This window comes from Corvus hawaiiensis, chromosome 30, assembly GCF_020740725.1.
Source record: "Corvus hawaiiensis isolate bCorHaw1 chromosome 30, bCorHaw1.pri.cur, whole genome shotgun sequence".
Classification (NCBI taxonomy): domain Eukaryota; kingdom Metazoa; phylum Chordata; class Aves; order Passeriformes; family Corvidae; genus Corvus; species Corvus hawaiiensis.
This window is the reverse complement of record NC_063242.1, coordinates 4,662,610-4,687,483: the sequence shown is the minus strand read 5'-3', so window position 1 is coordinate 4,687,483 and position 24,874 is coordinate 4,662,610. Positions and strand designations below refer to the sequence as shown.

The window sequence follows — 24,874 nt, the reverse complement described above, 5'->3', positions numbered from 1 at the left end:
AGAAAAAAATAAAAATAAAAATAATTGTACAGCTGAACAGATTATGTTGGACTCTGTTCTTTGAAAACATTTCCAGAAGCATGCACTTCGTGACTCTTACCCAGTTCAGGCTTCCCAGCTGACTTTGAGAGGTACAGCAGCACGCTGCAGCACACCATTCAACCATTTTATGTCAGTGTGCTACAGATTCAGTGTAGCACACTACTTTTCTTTTTCAGCATGCTCCTCCTGCACCCAAGCAAAAAAATCCACCTCAAATCCAAGTTATTTCAACTTAATTGTAACTTTATTTCCACTAGGAATAATTCCACAGTAAGAGGTAAAAGAAGCTGTCCCAGAGATGGCCATTTACAACAGCTGAATATTCTGATTTTATTGTTTTAATACAAAGATGGTTCTGCACTTTGAAAACAAACAGGAAAAAGATGTTTCTATTTTTATTTTCAGAATTCAGAGTTTTAACTGATTAAATTCACCTTCTGTAAGCAGGCATTAACACTGTTCCTATACAGAGTAAATGAACTGTAAGAACTCTGGTTCCATCTCTGCCTCTGATAAGAACAGATTTAGATGCATTCCAGAAATTCCTCAGAGTTTCTTTAAAACACTGTTTTAATTTGTCTGTATTTTCCTTCCTGTGTCTGTTCATAGAATAAAACTAATACATTTTGTTGTTGCTTTGTCACCTTAGTTTTACTGCATCTTGCATTCCATGGTATTAAGATGTGAAACCATCAGAATGAGGATTCTCAAATTCCATTCAGATCTCAAAAAAAATTGTAAGTTAACATTAAAAAGTTCATTTGCCATCTGGCCCCAGCATGTCTAAATTATACCAGTATTTGGCTGCAAAGCTGAAGAGCTTTAATTAGAACCACTGAATGCTACCCAGCATCGCAAGCAGGAAGCGAATTTTAATTACACAACTTCACTTTAAAAAAATATTTTTTCCCAAGCACACTAATTTTTAACCATTCAAAACTTTTTTTCACCATCCTACAAAAGTAGAAGTCATTAATATATAGACATGTACATTCAGTCCAAACCAGTACTACTTTAGTTGGAAAAAAGCTCATGTTAAAAGAGCCTGAAGGATGGTATAAGCCAGCTTTCATTTTATTCTCATACTGGTAGGATAAAAGAAGACAAAAGATACTTTTGCCACCACATCAGTGCCTCTTAGCTAGAGCCTGGTTACACCTATTGGGATATATCCCTAAATTTGCAAAACATACCTAACTTCTACTGACTTTGCTGAAGCTTCTATGTTCCCTAAACTGGCAATAATCCAGGCACTTCTCATCTCAGCACTAGACTGACAGCACTGACTTTTTGTTATTTTTTAGTCTTATTAAGAAAAAAAAAAAGTGGAGACCTGTTCATAACCCTTATATGGGAAAGGGTTTTTGATTACAAAGGTTTTTGAGTCAGGCCCAGCAGCGACAGGGAATAACTTCTGAGTATTTGTTGTAGGATGAATTTGTACTGCTGAGTGCAGTAGTTCATTCTGCTGATAATTCTTTGTAAAAGAACCAACAATACAAAAAGATCAGACTGTCAATGTACAGTATTTAATAATACTGAAGAAAACAAATTATCTGTTTTAAAAAGCTGTTTTAACATGGAAAGAATGAACATGAGCTTTACAACCTTTCCACAATACAGAACTCTCAGCTAAATGGAGAAATAAATAACAAGAATATCAAAACCAAGTTATTAATTTAATTAAAAAACCACTATACGAAACTTAAACATAACAAAATAAACTCCATTGAGGTCATATGTAGTAAAACAACAAACTTACAGAAAGTATATAAAACATTGCTATATTCTCTCTATTAACTACCATGTCACTGTGTGCTGCCATTGCTTGGTCCCCTCAGAGTTCCACTTTCAGTCAGGATCCTTATAACATTCGGAATATCAATTCCTTAGTTAAAGGCAAACAAACAAAACCAGAAAATAAGCAATTTTATGATAAAATTCACTTAAAACCACAAGTTATACTGAAACATTCAGATGCTGAGATGAGTTTTGGATCTTTCCTTATTAAAAGAAAAATACCTGAGAACAATCAGAATGTGTCTGAAAACTGTAAGCTTTCCTACAATGTACAGTGTTCTTTTTTAAACCTTTATGATTCTAAACACACTCTGAAAAGCTTAGAAATGTACACAGGAAACTTCTGAAAAGAGAGCAGTAGCTGACTGAAGATGTGGGAAGGTTTAATAGCTAACGCTTACTAGAAAGTTATAAGCAAAAGAAAGACTACTTGTCTCTGATTCATTATTATTTCTATGTTACTGTGCAAATACAGTTCCTTCAGGGACCAGTAAATAAAATTTCCTTCACTGTTGGTATTCACAAAACTAGCCACTTATAGCACAGAGAAGGTTCTGATTTTTTCTAATAATAATGTGCTTGGGTTTAGTTTACTGTCTCTCTTACTGTAAATGTTACTATGCACAAATGAGAGAAGAATTAAAAAAAAAAAAATCAGCAATTATTAATGCCTTTGTGGGAAGGCAGCTATTCTGAATTACCATTCCTAAACTGGATTCTGCAAAAGTTAAAGGGTGGGAAAAAATAAGTCTCTTCCGCCCTCCTTAATACCTCAAAGTTCTTCAACCCATATAAGTCCTTAATATTTCACAGAGCTAATAGATGATGTTATGTATATTTTTATATATGTGTGTGTTTGTGTGTGTATACATGTATATGCAAATTACCTCTGAAAGCTGGATTTGAGGCTGCTATTTTGTGTAGGGTGGCAGTAACTTCCTCAGCATTCATACTTCTTACACTGTTCAAAAATTCAGTCGTGATGTTGTTCTCATACGCTGTTTCCAAAGAGCCAGTTGAAAAGTTTTGGGGTTCATCTTCATGGACTGATAAGAACTGCTTAGCTGATCGGCTGCTTGAGTATTCTAAAGAAGGGAAATACTGTTTTTCAGTAAGAGAGGATTCTGCAGAGCCTACATTACTTATTTCTCTAAATAGGGCTTTTCAAAATAAGCATTTCCAGTCTGGCACAGCAGCATTGCTGGTACGGTTCACATCCAACTTTGCTACGTTTTCAAACAACCAAGAGTCAGGAATGCTTTCCAGTTACAGAAAATCCTGGAGAAACAACGGTGGGGAGGTAGGTGAAAGCTATTTCCATTACACTTACAAAAATGGAATAAAAGTTTCAAATCTCATATATTCTAAGTCACCACAATTTTTGTTATTAGCATTGCAATAACTGAGGTTTTCAAAAGCTAAACTTTCTAGAAAAACTAGAAAATTGACACCACACAGAAAGAAAAAGATCACACAAAATAGCTTCACTAGTATTCTGGCTATCTTGCCTTTCCAAGCATAGGATTGTACTGCCTAGGTTCAAGAAAAATAGCCATTTGTTTGTATTGGAAGGAAATGACCTCCAAGAAATCCAGGATTCTTTGAAAAAATTTCTCAGAAGTACCAAAGCCAAGTAGCTGCAGTATTCAGATACTAGAAAATTATCTATCCTCTACCACATGAACTTTCTACTAACATCTGATTCAACTACACCTGCAGGAAACATCTCCTCCACCAAGAAGGGGAAAAAAAAATCAGGGGGGAAAAAAAGGCCAGAGAAACTTTCAAAGTCTCCTTAGAAACAGTTGCCCTTGAACACAGGAAAGTCAGAGTTGGTACTAATTCAATTCTCCCCAGATTCTACAGTTAAGTAGGATCAATGTTTTTTAATAGTCTTCCCTTTCTAATATCAGTAGAGGATGGTGAAAAAAACCCAAAACTATTAATTTATGCTACTTGACTCTGGCTTTATTCTGTTCTTAAACTCTGCTTTTAGAAAAGCAGGAAGAAAAGGCTTACTATCATTTATGCAAGGTTCAGCGTTAAGATTAACCCACATAAAGACTGCAAAGCCAACATGACCAGCGTCAGAGTCGCTAATACCTGCTGGAGTCAGGCTGGACTGTTCTGTGGAATACTCCAGTGCTGCTTCTCCATTATATCCAGCATTTAAGTGGTCCTATGAGTTCAAAAAAAGTTTAGAATCTCATCAGGACAAACTCTTGAAACAATGAACTACTACACTTTTAATGATCACAAACCAAATAAAAGACCAGTGTTTCTGCTATCAAATCTGAAAAATCAAGTATTTCTTTGCAAATCATTGGGTTAATAACTTCTGTGTATACACTGCCCATGGCATGTCCCTACATCTGAAAAAGCTCTGTATTAGGCAATGAAGAGGTAGTCATTGAGCCTAATTCTCAACTTGTCACATCTAAAAAGGAAGCATTTTGCACTCAAAATAAAAGATTTAGTTAAAAAATTACCAGTTGAAAGACCACAGTTTAGAATACTAACAAGGCCTAATGTGGGAAAACATTTTGGTCTTCCACAACTTGTAGTTTAGAAGTTATTTCAGTTAGAACTTCATTGTTTTGTAACATGTCAGCAGCCTCAGAGAAGTACTCAAAACACCTCCATATGTACTGCCTGTGTAAAGATAAGTCAGTCACAAGTAACAGCAGAGAGGGGAAAAACTGGGTTTCTAATAGTGGAAGAAGAAGGAGACCTCAAAAACAACAGTCCAAAGAGTATGACCAGAAGTTGTATAAGAAAAAAAATCATGTCACTGATGCATGATTGCATGGTGAAACAGAAACAGAATACAGAACAGGAGTGTTAGGCAAGTCAGTAGAGATGACAAAAACCTTAAGTTAGAATTAAAAAGGGGCAAAAGCAGCAGAAAAACTTAGATGTAAGGAAAAGCACGGGAAAAAAGTGACAAGATGATTTTTAGTTTCTACCAACAACAAAAAAATAAACAAGCACCACTGAACAGAAATTATTAAGACTCATCAACAGAAAAGCTAAAATTTAACCCTATCATCACTACCAAAATTCATGTATTTAACAGGCAAAACTTACAATACAGTCTCCACAGCATTTTTGTTTTATTGTATCATCTAAATTAACAAAAATGCACAATCACAGGAATTTACAGGTTTGTAGAACAAAACCAAAACAAAATTCACATTACTTTGTTTGATGCAGCCTGCTGACGATATTCCACCAGAGCGTTTGTGAGAGTCTGTGTAACTTTCAGGATAAATGAAGCATCATCTTCATTCAGTATCTCAAAACTTTGCTAGGGGTAAAAAAAAAAGAAAACAACACACAATAAAACATTTTTCCTCTGAAAAACTGAAGTATCACAATTTATAAACAAACCTGCAGGAACTTTATTTTCTCTATGTCTCTACCCTTCTGTCAGACTTGGCTGAAATTACAAAGCGAATAGAGTTTTTATTTTTAATCCCATAAATGGAGGGCAGGAAGGTGGAATAAAAGAGAATCCTAAGAGAAGGAAGATGCAGCTACAGAACACAATCATTTGAAAAGGAATTACACAAAAATATGCCTGGAAGTACATAGGAGCTAATGCTTTTTCCTTAAGTATTTTGATCTCTTTCCAAGACGTCTGCATACAAATGAATGTGTACACCTTCCCTGAGGCAATATAGTCATAACCCATTTCTCTAGAACAGAGAAAAAAGCCAGAATGCTACTGAATTTAAAAGTACATGCTGCCTTGCCTTACATTACCCTTCTTCTTCTTCCCTAAAAGCCTACAGAAAAAGCAGTCTTGAAGCTGTGAAGCTCTACTAGGGGAGCAAGTTCTAGCACCAACAGCACTCACAGAGAGGGCTACATGTGTCACCCTCTTGTCTATACCAAGAAAGTTCAGCTGAAAACACTTCTCTGGGGGCAAAGTAACAGAACTCCAGCTGTGTCCTAACAGCTCAAAGTCTTCTGGATTATAAACAAACACCTTTAAACACTCCAGACAATGGAAAAGAAGTAATAAAAACCTAGCATTAAGTTCATATAAGACTGCGTAATAGGGATATATTACAATTTTAACATGAATAGTATTTATCTCTCCTGGTTTGCACAAGTTATATTTAATGAAGATCTTGCCAAAAGCTATCTGGAAAAATAAGATTAAACTGTGGCAAGGATAATTTTGCTATGAGGTAATAAAAGAAATATAGTATGGATAATTATTGGACAGCTTTACACAATATGAACAGCAAGTCCAAAAAAGATACCTGTAAAATTACTTTCCACTACATCAGAAACCTTTGAATCCAACAACAACAGAAACACTTAGTGCAGCTTTTGAAAAAATGACTGTAGATGCAAAAATGAACGATTTTCACACTTTCCAAAACAGAACATTGTTCTAATCAATTCCCAACAGTCCTCTTTTCTTCTCAGAGGACAATCATACTAAGCAAGAAGATCCCTCAAAACATTCAAGTTTTATTAACAAGGTGCAACCTCTACACCTAATAATTCCATATAAAAAAAGAGGAAAAAACCATTTTATGATAGTCAATAGTGCCTAAATTACCACGCAGTAGATCAGTCAAGCAACTATCAGTAAAAGATTTTCATAGAGTTTGTCACTGGTGCTTTTATGAAAATCACCATTTCTGTGTGCAAGACCACGACTGTTGTTGATACGTCTAACAACTGGCAACTGACAGTTTTCCACTCTTATTGTTCCTATCACTGGTGTGCATGTGTACATAATACACATTTTCAACAACTGAACAGAACTGTAATGTTCTGACACTTATTTAAGAGAGGGAATAGACAGGTTTTGCAGTTATGGCACTTTGGGCCAGGGCAGGGGGGGAACCCTGTTTTAAATACACTACTTGCATTTTTTTTCTTAAAAATCCCATCTTTCCTTTCTACATATCTCTGATATTTGTCTTCATTCTGCTTCCTTCCATTACTGAATTCCATCTTTCCAAATTCCTCATCTGAAAATCACAGACCACTTGCAGAAACAAAGGAGAAAAGATGTTTAAAAAGGTCATATTAGCTAAGCATGTAGTTAAGGAGTGAAGATAAGATATAGTTGAAAAAAAAGGATTTTCAATACAAGGCATTCCTCTGATAGTAAACCAACACTGGCAAAAACATGTCTAGAAACTTGAGAAACAATAGATACATTATAAATTCAGTGACATTAATTTTATTCTGAATCCTGCTTTCTGGCAAAATGGTAATCTGTTAGATTACCAGACTGCCAACATTCTGCCTTTCATTACTTGCTACATATTAGACTTAGCAAACCAGTGATTTCTTTTTCTACTTTTTTTTCCAAAAATTACCTTGCAAGGTAAGATTTAACACTCACCAAATAACCCAACAGCTCTTCTTGACTAGTGAATTCTTCAGGATTTGCTGTAAATTCTTGCTGTTTAACATAAAAAAAGAGGTCCTGAGATCTATTCTATTCAGTAAATACAAATAAACAGTAGTAATTATTGTTACTCTAATATTCAAATTGTTTGTGCTGTTATGAAATGTGTACATAGGTTTTCATAACAAAGTAGGAAAAAACTTTGTTGTCAATAGTTTTGCCTTAGTCACTTGTAGCTAATTTATTGTCAATAATATTAATTTGAATAAGCAAACACGACTGCCAATCATATATTAATTATTTCCCCAACTATTTGGAAACTGGAGTAACCCATTAACAGAAAAATATTCACCTCAGCTTCCTTGTTTTCTTCCTCTGATTGTTTATTGGTCTCACACCTTAAAATAGAATAAATAAAACATTCAGTTGGCTGATCCAGCAAAAATGTGTAGCCAGCCAATAACTGGTAATTTCAGAGTGCGTCAGAAGTTCTGACACACTCTGAAAGAAAGGTCACATATTATTTCCTCAGAGAAATCTCAGTCATTCCAGATCATCAGAAAAATTATTTATGGGGTTTGTTTTTTCTTAGTGTGATTATCTAGAACGTAAGTTCTAAAACCCAGAGTTAATAAAAAAGCTTGATATTGGTAGTAATAGCTGTAAGGTTTTTGTATGCATTGCAGTAAGACAAGGCTCCTAATTACAGTAGGATTTTTATCAGCACTTCACAAACTTGCTTTTGAAAAAATTCAACTATTAAAAATCAGTGTTTTACAATGCAGCCACACAAATACTGGCATACAAAGATTCACATGGCTAAACATTCCTATGCCATATTTGTGCTGTTCTGCCATTACAACTACTATTGATACATTCTATCCCTTTGCAAGCCCAGGAACCAGGGATGAGAGCGGCTGGGTGTTTCTTAAATTAACCAAAACCATATGACTGCCAAGCCTAAGCCCTCGTCTGCCTTGAAATGTTTCTTAGGAATCAAAAGTTTAGTAAAAGCAGATGATGATAAAATAATTTAAACCTTCAGATGACTGTTTGTTCAGAAACTTAACTACGAAGAAATAAGGAATCACAGAAATTCTCAGATAGATATTACAGAATCTTTAAGAGGAAACATCATTTGGCTGCTTGCTGCCAATTAGAATCTGATATTAATTCTTTTAAGAAACTATATATCGAGTTCATATCTCTCAGTAGTCTCACAAAAATAAATAGTAAAGTAACAAGCTGAAGTCCTAATTTAGTAACTAACTTCCAAGTCAGTCTCTCACCGAAACACCTGGCTGCTCATAATCACCCAGGATCTATCTGAATCAGATTAAAAGAATAACATTAAATGATTTTCCAAAGGAAGCTGTTCTTAATATTTAAAAGAACAAGACTGCACAATGAGGATCAGTACCAGGTAGAAATAGACCTCAGCATCTCCAGATGTGGATAGCTGAGCTTTCATTCATTTCCTATTCTTCGTGTTTTCACAAACTAGTTCTGATTCAGAACTGTTGGTTATTTGAAAGCCAATAAATAAACACAAAGATTCATAAACCTGGACTTGAATTTGGTTTCAACTGATTGTTTTCCATAATGGTTGCTCCACAGAGAGGCAGGTCCTACAAAAATGTCAGGAACATGAAAATTTCTCCTTTACAAGCAGAAGGTGTTAGCCCTCCATGTCTGGGAGAGAGATTACTGGTTTGAAGTCAAAACACATTCCAAGGGAATGTCATTAAGAGCAAAACCAAGTAACTAAATTGTTGGAACAAAACTCCTACGTTTGGGCTGATGCATGTGTATCCCTTACTGAATGCCTTCCTGTGGTTCCTGGTGCTGCACAAAGATGACCCATGTTGGAGATGTTCTCCTCACACAAAGGCTGACAGCTCAAATTGAACTCACAGCGCTGTTACTAATAAGATGCTCACAAGCAGCCAAGCACGGTTTCAGCATTTTAGAACACAATTATTCTTTTAGGACACTTATTGTTCCTCCACAAAATCATTTGCAAAGAAGAAACCCCAATTGTTATAGCCGTTACTGATTGTCTTTCCCTTCCAAAATCAGTTCATCTACTACCCTAATTATCTGATATGAACCTGTAACAGAGGCAGTTTTAAACCATGAGGAAATGTTCTTTTTGAACATTTTCAGCAGCACATGACAACTATACCTTAAGGATAATAGTTAAATACGAAAGCCAATTGCATCCAGAGCAAAGTCTGAGATCACTTTACATACACCAGGTTTTCTGTTGATGACAGAAGTTTACAGCTGAGCACAATTTCAGAAGACATGGATTTTACTATGCAAATCCAATACAGATAATTGTCATGTACAACATTTTCCTTTAAGTTAATTTAAGTGGGTTTGAAGGTGGTGGTTTTTTGTTTCTTTTACCTTTCTGAATTGTTGCCTTTGCTGCTTTCAATAGCATTATTAGGTTCAACATTTTCATCTGGTTTTGTCTGTTCTTTCTGCCTTTCTTCATTCTCCTCTTGAACATTATCTTCATCTAAAACAATAAAAAAGTATACTAAGTAATGTTTTTCCAATGTTTTAATTTAAAAAATATTCTAAACAAAGAATACTTCTAAAGACAACATCAATAAAACCTAAGGGTGGAAGTAAGGTATCTTGTGAAGAAATAAAATAAAAACAGAACCTAAAAAAATCAGTAGAAGTAGAATGTTTTCTTTACAAACACTGGGATTATTCCTGCCTTTGCCACAGACCCCAAGGCCATCCACACAACTGTGCAAATTCACCTCTGTTACTCAGCTGTGGAAGCTCTACGTGGAACAGGCACATACAGAGTAAGTAACTCATGCACTGGTGAAAGTTAAAAAAAAAAAACATTAAAAGAAACCATTTCCCTTCTTACCTTCAGTAGGGTCTGTCAGTTCCCCATCTTTATTTTTATTATCTGTTTTTTCTGCATTACTAAGGGGCATATCCACATGCTGAACTTTAGCTTTTGAAGGGCTGTCATCTGCATTGAAAACTAAACAAACACGCTTGAAATGTAGCACAAGAGACATTACCTTAATAGAGGATGGTTCTACTACTGCACTTTGATTTCACCTAGCTCTGTTTCTGTGCAATAGTACTTACAAACACCAAGAATAATCTTATAAGCATTATTATGTGACAGCATATTAAATACTAACTACAAATCAGCAACAAAATTTAAGATATTTTATGCCCTGGTTATAATTACATGCATTTCTTAAAATATGTAAATATTATAAATGTAGTAGAATGCCACAAAGTCACATGCAAAATTAGACACATTAACCAAGAGGTTACAATCAAGGAATCTAATTTGAATAGGACTCAATTTATTTCAAACCACTTTCCTAGATTCAAAATGGCTATTTTTCCTCTTTGGAGTACGACGCTGCTAATCAAGATGATCTTGTTACTTCTACTGAGCTATTTTAAGGTACCATTCACATACTGATATACATTAAAATTAAGTACTTTAGTTTCAAATCCAATCTTTATTTTTCATGCAATGAGAATGAAGGTCTCATAGCAAGTTTTAGCCATTTCCTCAAGTGGCATGTAGTCATACTGTCTGTCCACCTGGACAACATTGTACTACAATGAGTTTTAAAACATTAAACTGAGTGGGGAGGTCTCACTGATACCACATTCCTATAATTTTGTGAGTATCAATGCCTAGTAAAACAGAAAATTTTCTTCCAGAGATAAGAGGTATGGCAGTGCTTTAAAAATTCTGCATGGCTTTCTGAACTGGAGATTAAATACAAGCATAGAGCCCCAACCTGCTCCTTTTGTCCAGTTCACCAAAATGCTGGTATCTGGCACTGCAGGGACTACCCTGGTCTGATTTAGATCAAAGGAGGACCAAATTAGAAATGGACAATTTACACCTCACTGAGCACACTTACATTCTTGCCATTTCCTCCTCATTGTTGGAACACCTGTAACAACCTAAAAATAAAACCCATTTATGTTAGTTATTTTGTGGATAAAATCATTCCACAGATATTTCATCAGCATTAATTTTTTTTTTTTAAGAATATACGACCAGTAGTGTAAAACACATGTGTGTATATCCCTTAATGGACATTCAAAAAGTCAATAAATTAGTTACCTGGACACTTATTTACCACAAATAAATTTCTTCTAGAGCTTAAAAAAAAAAGAAAATTAAACAGCTGGTTTCAAAAGATATAGCAGTAAAATTAAACCAGGTTACACATGCTTTGTTTAAAAATTCCTTAAATAGAGAATGGATTTGCTATGGATGTAATAAACTACCTAGAAAAACAAAAAGGTCTACAAAATACAGATGGAAGTAAATATTTCCATATGCATGGATATAAATCTCAAGTAAAATAACCATCTCAAGTCAAGAAGAAATTTAAGCAGGTCAAGTGAAAAAGTTGCTGCCAACAGTCAGCTGCTTCTCTTTTTAAACAGAGGTTAAAAATGAAGGATATGCAGACAGAATGGATTTGACAGCCTGAAATCTCTCCCTTCTAGAGCAGGGAGCTCTAGAGAGAGCAGTTCTCCCTTGACCTGATCTTCCGATATTCCCATAACTGTTTTTTATCAGAAAAAGGTAGGATCAGAGCAGGCTCTTATCCTTGAGCCTAAGTGTGATGGTATCACACAGAAAGAAACACAGGTCTTTTTCCTCCAGGATGCTGATAGAAATCGAAGTTGATGGGGAAAACAAATTTAATGTGTACCACGAAGAATAGTGAGCACCTCAAGAAGGTGTCATGAACCAGCATGGAAAGGTACACCTCAAGAAGAAACTTCACCAATATCCCGTCCACATAAAGGTATTATAAATACCACTGCAGTGCAAGTATCAGCACAGAGCAATATGAAGATATCTCCACATGAATGTATTTCTAAAGGTGCAGCTTCCTAAGAATTTAAGCTTGTGGTGCTTCTGCAATCACATGTACTGCTGATAATCTCATGTCAATCTGCAGATTCCCACACTTCCATCTGTACTGTCAGAAATTTTACCTGGCTCCCCTGAGAATTGCCATGAGCTGCTAACGAAGCAGAAACTATTCAGGAAAGTTATAAAGGCAGTTTCCTAGCATCAATGAAACAACTTATTTTACAGACATGCAGAGCTGAGAATTGATTAAATATTAGTATATCTATTTTGCATTATTTGTGCACTCAGGGAAATTTTGTCCAGAATAATCCTGGAAGAATTACTAAAATGACAAAAAGCACCTGTAATAAAGGTTTAAAAAAGCAAGATTTTCCTACCATCCAAAGTAAATCTGCCCACTGTAATGGAAATTACATTCTTTGTTTCTTTATTAAATATAAAGCTCCTGGAATTCTTAAGGGAAATGTACCTGTATTTGTTTTCTTCCTTCTTTCTTCTCAATTGTTAATCCAACTTGCCTAACTCTTCTGTTCAGTTCAGAGCCTTTACCCTTAACTTCATCAGATTGTGCTATCTCTGGATAATGTTGTCTCTAGAAAATAAATGCAAGTCCTTAAATCACAAAACTCCAGCACAGTTAATAATCATGGGAGATAAATCAACTTCTACATATACATTAACAGAACTTACTAAAATGGTTATGCATAGAATCACAGAATAATTTAGGAAACTAAAGCCAAATCTTCAGCTCAGAACAGGGCTGACTCTGAATGCTGAATTGGTTGCATAGGGCTTTGCCCGCTTGGGTCTAAAAACCTCTGGGAAGAGAGATTTCCCCCTCTCTCTGAACAACCTGTTCCAATGCTCGACTACGCTCACAGCAAAAAACTTCATGTCAAGTAGGAAAATCCCGTTTGAATTTATGTTCCTGCCAAGCAGCTCCAAAAAGGGTCTGGTTCTCCCTTCTCAATAACATCCTCTGAGGTACTGGAGGGTTACTGTTAGATCCCTCTGACACTTTTTCTTCTCCAGCCAGAAGAAACCCAATTACCTTAACTTCTCTTCATGGTACAAATGTGCTTCAGCCCCCTGACTATCTTGGCAGCTCTCCTCTGGACTAGCTCAATTTCATAAATAGCTTCCTTTCTGCAGTACACTGAACACAATACTCTGGATATGGCCTAGCAAGGATCAAGAACAGGGGAATAATCACTTCCTTTGATCTACTGGCTGTCCCCTTGTTAGTATAGCTCAGCTTGCTGTTAGCCTTCACTGACACCAAGGTACACTGCTTATCTTGAGCTTGTTATCCACCAGGACCTCCAGGCTCCTTTTTTAGCAGAGCAAATTCCAGGCATTTAGTCTCCTGCCTTTTCCACTACCTAGGGTTAATCCAGCTCAGGTGCACGACTTAAAATTAATCCTTCATGAATGATTATATTTTTATAGTATTTAGGAATTTAACAGAGATGCAGTTAACAAGTGTAAGATTCAGAACTGCAGGAAACAGTTCCAAGTAAGCAAGAAATATAATAGCTGAGAACACCAAAACTCAGCATGTACGTCTGAATCAATGGCCAGAAACAGCATGGTGTTTATGAAAGACATCACTGCAGATTCACAGCAGCACACCCAACATTAGGCCTAAAACTGCCCCAAAATACTATGTGAACTCAGCTGTCTATGACTTCAGGATATGTGGAATATAATACCAATTTTGAGACTTTTATGGGAAGTATCAAAATACTTTTCAGAATATTGCTTTCTCAGTTTTGTTAAAGCCCCCCTTAAGCCAGTATACTCAAGCAAACATTCAAAGAGTGGACAGCCTAATTTCCCTAAACATATTGAAAATAATAATGTATTTGAATGTTTGTGAGCTGTCATGAACCTCAAGAGCTTTGCCAATTGTCATAAAACAGGCCACAGAACTCACACGGCTTGCCTAGCCTCAAAACAGAATATGAGTTGGGTTTTTTCCCCCTGATTCCAAGTCACAGTATCTAATAATTTAATTAGTATGTATCATGTTAATTTATAATTATGCTCCTTTTAAAGCATCTGAAAGATGGAACAGTTTCTTCATTGATCCCATTCTTTTACGTAATACAAAAATCAGTCAAAAATCTACTTCTAGTCCATTTTAGCTATAGATTTCATTACTGGTTGACCAAAACAGAATAAACTAAACACTCAGTGTCAAGCAATGGACAGACATACACATTATTGATGAGAAGAATTTTAAGTATATTCATCACAGTTGCATAATTGCAATATAAAGATTTTCACAAAAGCTTATGTAAAACCTTCATTTTAATTTTTTAAAAATCAAAATATGACTAAAAAATTCTCTCCTTAAATCATTACATTGAAACAAACAAACAAACAAACAAAAATAACTTACCAAGTATGCCAGTCTGTGCTTGGAGCCACAAACATGCATGAACATGTTACTCAGTCCTGTTTTACAGTAGCACAGTTGACATTCATAGAGAAAAGGAACATTGTCTTTTGTTCGGTATTCTATTATGTAATTAAGTCCTGTATTGAAAAAAAAAACCCAAACAACTTAGGAAATTTCGTGTTTGCTGGAACAAATCATCAGCGCTGGTTGCGAAAGCACTGATTTTAAAGCACTGACATATAAGGAAAAGATTACTACTGCATGTCAAATACATCAGTGAAGACTTCTAGAACCATCAGGTATTTTATCTTTTGGGTGGCTAGACTTTTTGAATACCAAAGGTACAAAACTGATTTTTTTAGGATGCTTTATTTTTACCACATAGGACTCAACAATTTCTTAATAAATAATCTAAAAAAATAATAGCAACAATTATTTTTTAACTATTTAGAAGGGAATGTATTTTAATATATGGCCCTAATTGTTTCTTCTGTCAACTCCTATCTGCTTTCCCTCCACTGAATGGGTAGTTAAATTGCAAAGAGCCACACTGATCTTTTAAGTTAAAGTTCATTTCTGTCATATCACTTTAGATTGTTTCTAGAGAATATTGTCAACATGAGATATCTAATCAAATATGTTCCAGGCCAAATCCAATGGTTTTGTCACTAAGATCCATCACTTCCATACCATACTATTGGGTACTCAGTGTAACCACAAGAAGATTTTATTACACACTGCCTAATTTTACATTTTAAAAACTAATCCATACTCTTTAAAGGTAAGCATCACAAAACCAATTACAGTCTTAAAAGCCCTTACCAAGTGCAGGTTCTGAATCTTTACATGTATTAAGCTGTTCTTCCAACGTCTGTCCATGATATGACGTGTCCTTCTCTGGCTCAAATGGCACTGTAAGAAATTCACATACATGTGAATCCCTGCTCATACATGGTCCCACATGACAAATTACATCAGTTATTATAAAACATTATCTTCCCAATCTTATTTTCACTCTCTTTAAAGCATTTGGTTTGCAAAAATTAAGTATTATTACAAAATATTACTGCAGATTGAAAGTACAATGAACAGAAATGAATTCCCAATGACCTGCTAAGATCTAGATATCACCTGTAATATTGTACCTCAACATTTTTAATTTCTTCCACTTTTTTTTTCGGGGAGGTGTGAGGGGAGACATTAAACATTCTTACCAAAATCAGGAAGTTTCCCAGGTGTTTTCACTTTCTTCCCTAAGCAACTTCCTGTTTTAACTAAAACAAAAAAAATAACAGCAACAATAACAACAATAACAACAACAACAACATAAAAAACCAAGGAAGAAAACAAAAGAAAACAAAGAATCCGACAGAGGTGGAAATAAAATTGTTAGTACAACTTAAAGAACAATTTGGTAAAATAACTGACTACTTTGAAAAAAACTCTTTGAGCTTTTGTGGACATGAGAAAACTAAGCTATGTTTAGTTTTGAATGTGCTAAGAGATTCTTCTCATGGATTCACAGACCATTCTGAGTTGGAAGGGACCCACAAGGATCATCGAGTCCCACCCACACCAGTCCCTGCTCATACATGGTCCCACATGACAAATTACATCAGTTATTATAAAACACTATCCCCCCAACCCTATTTCCACTCTCTTTAAAGCATTTGGTTTGCAAAAATTAAGTATTATTACAAAATATTACTGCAGATTGAAAGTACAATGAACAGAAATGAATTCCCAATGACCTGCTAAGATCAATATTACAGGTGATCTAATTATCACCTGTAATATTGTACCTCAACACTTCTTATTTCTTCCACTTTTTTTGGGGGGGGGGAGGTGTGAGGGGAGGTATTAAACATTCTTACCAAAATCAGGAAGTTTCCCAGGTGTTTTCACTTTCTTCCCTAAGCCACTTTCTGTTTTAACTAAAAAAAAAACAAAGAAGAAAACAAAAGAAAACAAAGAATCCGACAGAAGTGGAAATAAAATTGTTAGTACAACTTAAAGAACAATTTGGTAAAATAACTGACTACTTTGAAAAAAACTCTTTGAGCTTTTGTTGACATGAGAAAACTAAGCTATGTTTAGTTTTGAATGTGCTAAGAGATTCTTCTCACAGATTCAGAGACCATTCTGAGTTGGAAGGGACCCACAAGGATCATCGAGTCCTGTACAAGGACTGAACCCATGACCCTGGTGTCACTAGCACCATGCTCCAAAAGATTGACAAAAAACACTCACACCAAACAACAACAAAGTTATTTTATGTCAGGTAATTCAATGAAGCAGGCAGAGAGGAAGATCAATCAAGCTCAATGTCTCTAAATATTTCAGGGCATCCAGGAATTTCAGGGTGTTTATTTCAGCAGCATACAGCTGCTAAATATTTCACCAGTTACATTTCCTTTACAATCCAAACAAAAATTCCCAGATCACGAAGGTCCAATGACTATGTCTAACTTGAACAACAACTTTCAAACTGAATAAGAGCAGTGCACTGTAGAAACCTGTAAATACATTCTGGAGCATCATGAAACCAAAGTAGGAAAAAAATGGTGAACAGAGTTAGACCTTCACTCCTTCTGGAACTAGAGCAGTTCATCAAGACTCAGGGTAGGTTTAATGATTTATTAAACCTATTAAAAGTATTAAAAGTATCTTAATTAACTGAAGCAAATTAAGCCCTTTTCAAAAACAAATATAAAGTATATACAGTATTTCTACATGCTTTAAGAAGCATAGCTTTTTTAAAGTATATTTTAAATTTTGAAGGTCTCTAACATCTTGAATTCTTTAGGGTTTCTCAATATTTTAATGTAGATGATTTTTAGTATTCTAGCTAGTGCTTGTTAATCAACTTTGCATACCTCTCGCTCACATTACTGATTGACTAGGTAGTTATATAATTAAAAAACACAAGACAAGTCTTAAAACACAAGTCTTGAGAAAGTTGTGAAAAGGTTCGCTTTTTGTAAAATTTAAAGAAAGTTTAATAAAAGGGACAATTAGGAGACAACAGCAAAAAGGGTATTACGGCCAGGTGCTTTGGCAGGGATCCCAAAGCACACCTCTACATCCAAAAGATCATCTTTAAAAGTACATCTCTTATTGCATATTCATCACAATCATGCACGATTCATAAATTCTTTGGAGTTTCTGTGCATCATCCCATCAGCCTTATCTTCTTCTTTGGCTCCATTCTGTCTCTGCTCCCTCCCTAAAGTCTTCTCTTTGGTTTCTAGTTTTCTTCTTCTCTGATAAGATACTCCAGGAATGTGAAGACTTTTTCTGCCTATCTTTACTAAATTGACTACATAGACATCCTACATCATGTATTACATTACAGAACCTAGGTAAAGTTTTTTCTAACATTATGTAACATGCGAAAAGCCAACACCACAATATATTCATAACAAAGTCTTCTCATTTGTTTCATAAATAACTACATTGGGGTGGGGAGAAAGAAGCAGGTATAGAACATAGCAGGAAGCAAAAAATCTTGCACTTACCCATGCCATGAGCTTTCAAGGCTTCTTCAATCTAAGTTACCAAGTCATCAAACAACAAAGAAGAAAGAAACTTAAAAGTCAAAAAACAACAATGCAAAGCTTACATTATATATAAAATAAGTTAGATTAATGCCAACAGCATAGACTATCTGAGGTGAACAATTACATGAAAATTAGAACAGAAAAACATCCTTCTTTTCCCTGGAGATTGTCTATGATTTAAGTAATTCCATTCTGCCTGTATTAACAGCCATGTATTCTCATGTATTTTCTTTACAGACATACAGTTGTAACATCTTCTGACAGGACTAATGTACAAAACCAAGTTCTACTTCATCGTGGTAAACAGGACAGTAAATCAGCAAAACTAGTTAAATATCTGAAATTATATGTTTCAACACCACATTAAAAACTACATTCCAAACCCCATATTCTATTGCTAAATAAACTGGTAAAATCTGACAAAAGGTGCATTCAAAAACTGATCTTACCGTCTTGTGTTTTGCTCCAAGGAAGTGAGTCTGCAAGTTTAGTGCAGAAGAACACCAGATTTTGCAAATCTAGATTAAAGAGAAGTATTTCTAGCATTGCACACAGACCAAGAGAAATAAAATACCACTGATATCAAAGAAGATCTACTATTGAACTGTTGGTATAGGTAAGTTCTACAAAAGTACTACTACTTCAAAGACAAACTGGAGCAGCCTCCTAAAACTGAATTTTATAAGGCCCCAAGACCACCAAAACACAGTGGAATGAACCGGAATCTCCCCATCACGTAAGAAATTCTGGTATCTCCAGAACTCTGCAGCCATCCCATCACACTTTTTGTGTGGGCGCGTGTGGATAAGTGAAGACAGATCCAAGATCTTCCTCACACACTCTCAACCAAGCATGAGCCAGAGGCACAGCACAATAGTGACAAGCCAGGACACCTGCCTAAGGTGAGCCAGTTCTCCTCAGTGCTGCATCCACACTAACACAATTACTCTGAGCAGTTTGGGACCTGCCTCTCTCACTTCGGAAAACTTCCCTATGACAGCTGCTCTGTGCCCAGGCCAGTTCAGAATGGAAGCAGACTAGGTTTAAATTCACATGCATGAACAGCAGCAGCCTAAATAGTTCCTTCTCCTCTAAAAATCCCAATATGCTTTAAAAAAAAAGCAATAAACCTGACAACCAGAGCAATTGGGATTTTTTTGTTTCTGAACAGGAGCTGCATTTAATCATCCCCTTTTAAAAAGAATGCCTTTATTTAGAAACATAATATTATTAAAGTTAATTTTAATAAGTCGATTCGTAACACACATCCAAGTCAAGCATGACAAAGACAGCAAAGTAAGTTCAGCTCCAGTGCTATTTATCAATCTTGCTCAAGAGAAAAAAGAACACTTGGTTTAGGACAACTTTGTTCCATCAAAATCACTTTGTATTAGTTACAGTTTTCAGTAAGTAATACTTACATTGCAGTAAAAGGGGTTTACTTGCTTCTTTATTTCATTTTCAGGGTCCATATTCAGTCTTTAGATGATAAAAATACTCTAGGAAAATTGCAGAAAGATTGCAAACTGTTGGTTTAGCTTCACAAAATTATTTACATTTTTGTTCCGCCTATATGAGGGTTAGGCACATTCCAGCTTTAATTTGTGCCTCGTCTTGAGTTATATTCAACCTTTAAATCTCCAGGCTAATGATCCTATTTTCAACTCGGGAGCAGAACTACAGCATGGAAAGAAACAATTGTTCTCCGAGACCTTCCCTCGGGAAACATTAACGTCACTAGAAGATTACGCACACCCTGAAACAAAAACTAATCCGGACCATTTCAAGCTTCCCCCTCCTTTCCTGGGATAGGACTGCGCGCAGGGGCTGGGACAGACGACACACACATTGGGAACAGCCAGCACGCAGCGCCCGAGGCGTGCCTTGGGAACAGGAGGCGTACGGCGGGGTTTGGGAAGAGGACACGCTCCCACCCGGACCGCGGGGGCGAAGGAAGGCGGGAGGAAGGGAGGGAAAGGAAAGGAAGCAGGGAGGGCCCGAAGCTCCAACCCCACGCCAAGAGCGGCGCCGTGCGGGAGAGCGCCCTTCCCGGCACTTCCAGCCCCGCCGGGGAGGACACAGACACCTGCTGCCGCCGGAGCCGGGGACACCGCCGGGCCGCCGCGGCACCCAACTCACCGCGGGGGCCGGGCGCGGCAGGGTCCCGCGCCCGGAGGAGCTGAGGGCGCTCCCCGCTGCCGCACCGGCGCCTGCCACCGACCCGTTCCTCGGCGGGATCTGCGTCACGCCAGGCGCAGAAGGGGCGCGGGAGGGTGGCAGGAGCCCGGCCGTGCCGGGGCACGGCAGCGCGCGGTACCGCGGGCCGGGAGCTCGGCGCCGGCGGGAGGGGACGGGGACGGGGCGCGGCGGAGCGGCCGCCGCAGCACCCCGGGCCCTTCCCGCGGCCGCCGCTGGGGGCGCTGGCGCGCAGGCGCGTCGGCCGCCGGGCGCTGTCGGAGGTAAAGCCCGAGCTGGGTCCGCGGCCGCCGCACCGGGGCGGGGATTCCCCATCCCGCTCCGCTCCGGGGCCGGAGGATCGGGATGCGGGATGGGCACGCTGCGCTAGGGACCTGCGTCCCGGGAGCTCCGCCCGCGCCCGGTGCAGGCGGGCCCGCCCACCCCCTTTCCTGGCGCCCGCTGGGTGTTCGCACGCCGCTCCCCACAACACACACACACACAGGCATCTCCCCGCGGCCGCCTCCCCGCAGTGCCGCCGCACCTGCAGGCTCGGGATCGCCGGGGCCCGGTGTCCCCGCGGCACGGCCGTGTCTCCCGCGGGAGAGGCCGGCGCCGCGCCGCCCGTGGGCGGGAATCCAGCGCGGGGTTTGCGGGGAGCTGGAGGGAGCGGTGCCGGCGACCTGCGGGCGGGGAGGTGAGGGAGGCGGGGAACGAGGGAGGGAGGGAGCCGAGGGGCGCTTTGTTAGGAGCAGCGAGTGGGGCCGCAGGGTGGGGTTGTCCCCGCCGCCGGCGCCGGTCCCCGCGGGCGCTGGGTGACAGCGGCCGCCCGCCCGCCGAGCCTCCCCCGCCGCCGCGGCTGATGCGCCCGCATCCGCGCCGCAGCCTCCGCGCCCGCCCGGCGGGGAGCGGCCGCCTTTGTGGAGCCGGGACCTGCTCTCCTTCTCCTTCAAGCAGAAGAGGAGCTAGCGAGGAGATTAAAAAAAAACCAAGCTCGAGTTAATGTTTGAGAAGTTCAGGTGCGGGAGAGTCTGGTAGGATTCCTGTATTATGCCTATTTTTGATGGATTTCAGGCAGTCGTTCGGAATAACAACCTGCGTCCATTACCTTGCTTGCGGGAAGTGCTTTGGATGTCCTCGATAGGTAGTGGGATGACCCGCTTTAAATCTGTCTGTGTGTATCTATAGTGTAATATGATATACCTATATATATCTTTTAATACCTTTCCGTGTATAGCTGTATAAAATCCGACAGGAGAAATTTGGGCAAAGTACAGTGAATTTTTACTAATAGGTTATCTTGTCTGTTTGCTGGATGATCCATGATAACTATTCATTTGTATTAAAGCATGAAGGGAAAGCACCCAAGGAGGTGGAAATTTTTTAAAATCTGATTAAAATACATTTTCTGTATAGATCTCGTTCATATTTGCAATGTACTCCTAATTACCTAGTGATTTCAAGTCTCAAGGTAGGCAGGGTCAGGCCTGGAACACTGATGGAAGCTCGGTGAGGAAAAGCTAACATTTGAGGAAGAAGAACACTGTTTACTGCTGGGTCTGTCATTCAAATGAAATATAAACCTGTTGTGACTAGTTTGGGTCATTGCATTTCCATGCCTTTCTTTCACCCTCAAACACTGGATGAAAAGGACAGAATTATGATTGATTGCTAATGCCGTTAATTACTGACTATGTTTAAAGCTTCACCTACAATTTAAGTTAAGAGTCATAAATTTTCTCTTTATCAATCATTGAATATTTCTGGTAGTAATTCTGTTGGCACTGGTAGGTGAACTTCATTTTTACCCCATAAGTGGCCACAGTTTGCTAGCAAACTCTTTTCTTTGGGTTTGGTTAGTGTAATCTCCTTAAAATTTAGGACAAATCTTCCACCATAACACTTGAAATAATTTTTTTTTCTTTTACTGGGCTTCTTTGCTACTGATTGGAGCTTGGGTGTCTGTTTAGATGTGTACAAGCAAAATAATGCATGCGTGTGACATATTTATGAATATGTGTGCATTTCCTAACTTGTGTAATTTTTTTTCAAGATATTCTTCCAGCAGATCACAGCACATGCCTTATAGTCTTTAAAAGAAGAATGCTGTACAACATTTCACAGTAAAGATGAGGACCTGAGAGATATTTCTGTTATCTTAAAGCTATAGAGGTTTGTGTGAGAGGACAAATACTTAGGACGCTGATTTGTTTTAAGGCAGGTTGTGAATTGAGTCATGCCAGGAGAAGATAAATAGGATAATGTGCTTTCTTACTGCATGTGTCTTGGAGCCTAGGTACCTAAAAGAGTGGGAGAAGCTTTCCAGTCTTTGTTTCTTAGAATTTACTCTGCAACTGTCCTCAAGCGCCCACACAAATCAATCCAGTTTGCTGGATGAGCTATACACAGTAAACTACTTTCATTTCAGCACAGATTCCTACCTGCTAAATAATATCCCAGGCATATGTCCTGGAAGGACTGCTTAGCCTTGAAATGGAAATTCTGTGGGCTTGTGAGAGTCCTTTCTCTCATTTTGCAGAGGAGCCAGTGGGCTGCAAGAAGGTAATTAATATGCATAAAGAAAAAAGAGGTGAATATATATATTTGGTGGTGTTTTGATGTAACTTCTCGGTATTCTAAGTTCTCTGATATCTCAGAGTGCTTTCTTGTTCACCTAATTGCAAATGGGCTTTAATACATTGAAGAAAATAGGCTAAGTGTGTAAGAGCTTGAGAAGAGTCTTCCAAAACTCTTTTTTTCTATGCAGTAAATGCATTAAACTATCCACTCCAGTTCTTGAGTTCCTTTATATATCCTAGATCATAATCCTGGCTTCTTCACAGAACGGACACAAGTACAGTGTGTATGTTTAGTAAACAAATAGTAGGAATGTGATTAGTGGAAGGAAAGACCAATATATTCTTCTTAGGGTAGGACCTATATTTCCATTCTTAAATGTTTAGTATTTGAACTTATGACTGGGGATCTCAGATGCTACCACAGTAAAAATAATAGAAGTAAATGATAGTGTGGTATGAAAGTGGTACTTAAGTTTGCTCCATTCATGAAAGATCAGCTTTTATTCTACTACATAATTTGTTAATATATCAGAAGTCATATTTGGAAATGTTTTAGATATTTACTGACATCAGTTGATCTCTGCCACTTTGTGGAGCTAGATAGCACCAGCATCTGGAATCCACAAGTCCTAGTAATATTGTTTAACTTTTTGAACATAGTCTCCAAAGTTCTGAAAATCCAGTTTTTCTGAACAAAGGGATTTTCTAAATATATAATGATTTTTTTGTCTGAGATTCTCTCACCTTTTCAAAACTAGAAGTAAGATTGGCATTCATCAGTAGAAGGTAGAATCAGTCCTTTCTGATCACACAGAGTCTCTGATCCTGGTTTTTCGGGATCATAAACTACTGGGCCTTGAAACTTGCTGGTGAGGCTGCATTTCATCCCATTCCTTGGTGGAATTGAGGTTAAGATAGAAAACCAATATTTAGTCCCAAGAATTTCATTTCAGCAGCTGTCCAAAGCAACTTAATGGTTTGGAATGGTGCAATAAGTATGTAAGTAAAATAGATTAGTAGATGGATTCTATTCCATTATAGGTCTTTTATTTTACATATTTTCAGAGTGGTTTCATGGAGAGAACTTGCCAGGTTTCAGTAACTTTGCTAGGAAGTCGATTTCCAGGCTACTTTCTTTTTTTTTCCCCAATTTGTGTTTTATTTAAGGAACTCCTGAAGCAGCTAGTCACTTCTTTTAGACCTAGACATCGTAATGACTGGTATGCACTGAAAGAAGTTTCTTTACTTATACCTAGTTTGTTCAGTGGGTTTATAGCTGTTTAAGAATTCCTGTCACCAACGTGGGGGGTAACTTAAGTTTTCACAGACCATAAAAAATAACTTGATACAGTGTGACAGTGGAAATACTGAACCAAGAAACAGTCTTCCTTATGCTCAGCCACCCAGCTCTCTTCCTTCTTCCTCCTTTTGCTTTCATGTAAAATAAACTAGCTCTTCTATGACCAGTAGCCCTATTAAAGTCTGTTGTCCTATGGGTCGTTCCCTTAGTCCCCTAGGTCTTTTCTGCTACAAAAACTTCAGCTTTCCCATGTCCTCCTGACACCAGGATTTGGTAAGAGAGAGCAGAACTGTGACTATCCAGGACCCACATAGGGGCCAGATGCCCAGGCAGGATATGCCCAGAGAGAACCCAGTCAAGAGCTGACAGAAAGTACAAACCAAGTGTTTGCTGCCTTTTTCAGTAGGGGTGCAACTTAGCTGCTGACTTGACCTAGACTATTACTTATTTCTATTCACTTTGCTTCAGTTTTGCTGTTCCAGGCTTTGTTCCACTGTGTCCTCTGTTCTTTGACTCCTTTGTTTTGCTGCTGTCATGGTTTAACCCCAGCCGGCAACCAAGTGCCACGCCGCTGTTCATTCACTCCGTTCCCCCAGTGGGGTGGGAAGGAGGATCAGAAAAAAAAGTAAAACTTGTGGGTTGAGATAAGAACAGTTTAATAATTGAAACAACATAAAATACAATAATAACAACAATAATAATAGTAATACTTGTAGTGAAAGAGAGAGAGA

General features: G+C 38.1%; 2 protein-coding genes across 9 annotated transcripts in view; one reads left to right on the top strand and one right to left on the bottom strand.

Moving 5' to 3' along the window:
• Window positions 1–264: 264 nt before the first annotated feature.
• On the bottom strand, window positions 265–20,897 carry LOC125318475. Of its 3 annotated transcripts, none has more exons than XM_048289225.1 (18): window positions 20,809–20,897; window positions 19,511–19,588; window positions 18,539–18,607; window positions 18,048–18,078; window positions 16,404–16,463; window positions 15,744–15,803; window positions 15,352–15,441; window positions 14,530–14,666; window positions 12,595–12,717; window positions 11,152–11,194; window positions 10,119–10,238; window positions 9,635–9,749; window positions 7,575–7,620; window positions 7,217–7,276; window positions 5,042–5,149; window positions 3,946–4,021; window positions 2,730–2,927; window positions 265–1,930 (listed from the first exon to the last, which is right to left on the bottom strand). In XM_048289225.1, exons 2-18 carry the CDS (start codon window positions 19,559–19,561, stop codon window positions 1,851–1,853), a joined length of 1,467 nt encoding a protein of 488 aa, XP_048145182.1. In that variant the 5' UTR covers window positions 19,562–19,588; window positions 20,809–20,897; the 3' UTR covers window positions 265–1,850. The 3 variants fall into 3 exon arrangements, with proteins under 3 accessions (XP_048145182.1, XP_048145181.1, XP_048145183.1); XM_048289224.1 differs by lacking the exon at window positions 20,809–20,897 and adding an exon at window positions 20,229–20,319; XM_048289226.1 differs by lacking the exons at window positions 15,744–15,803; window positions 20,809–20,897 and adding an exon at window positions 20,229–20,319.
• The window catches only part of MSANTD3 (Myb/SANT DNA binding domain containing 3), a 16,924-nt gene continuing 12,924 nt past the window's right edge, over window positions 20,875–24,874 (top strand). The window contains exons 1-2 of one of the 6 annotated variants that reach the window (XM_048289231.1): window positions 21,036–21,298; window positions 22,318–22,436. The gene's annotated coding sequence lies outside the window, so the exon portion shown is untranslated. The other 5 variants (XM_048289228.1, XM_048289232.1, XM_048289230.1 and 2 more) reach the window with 5 other exon arrangements.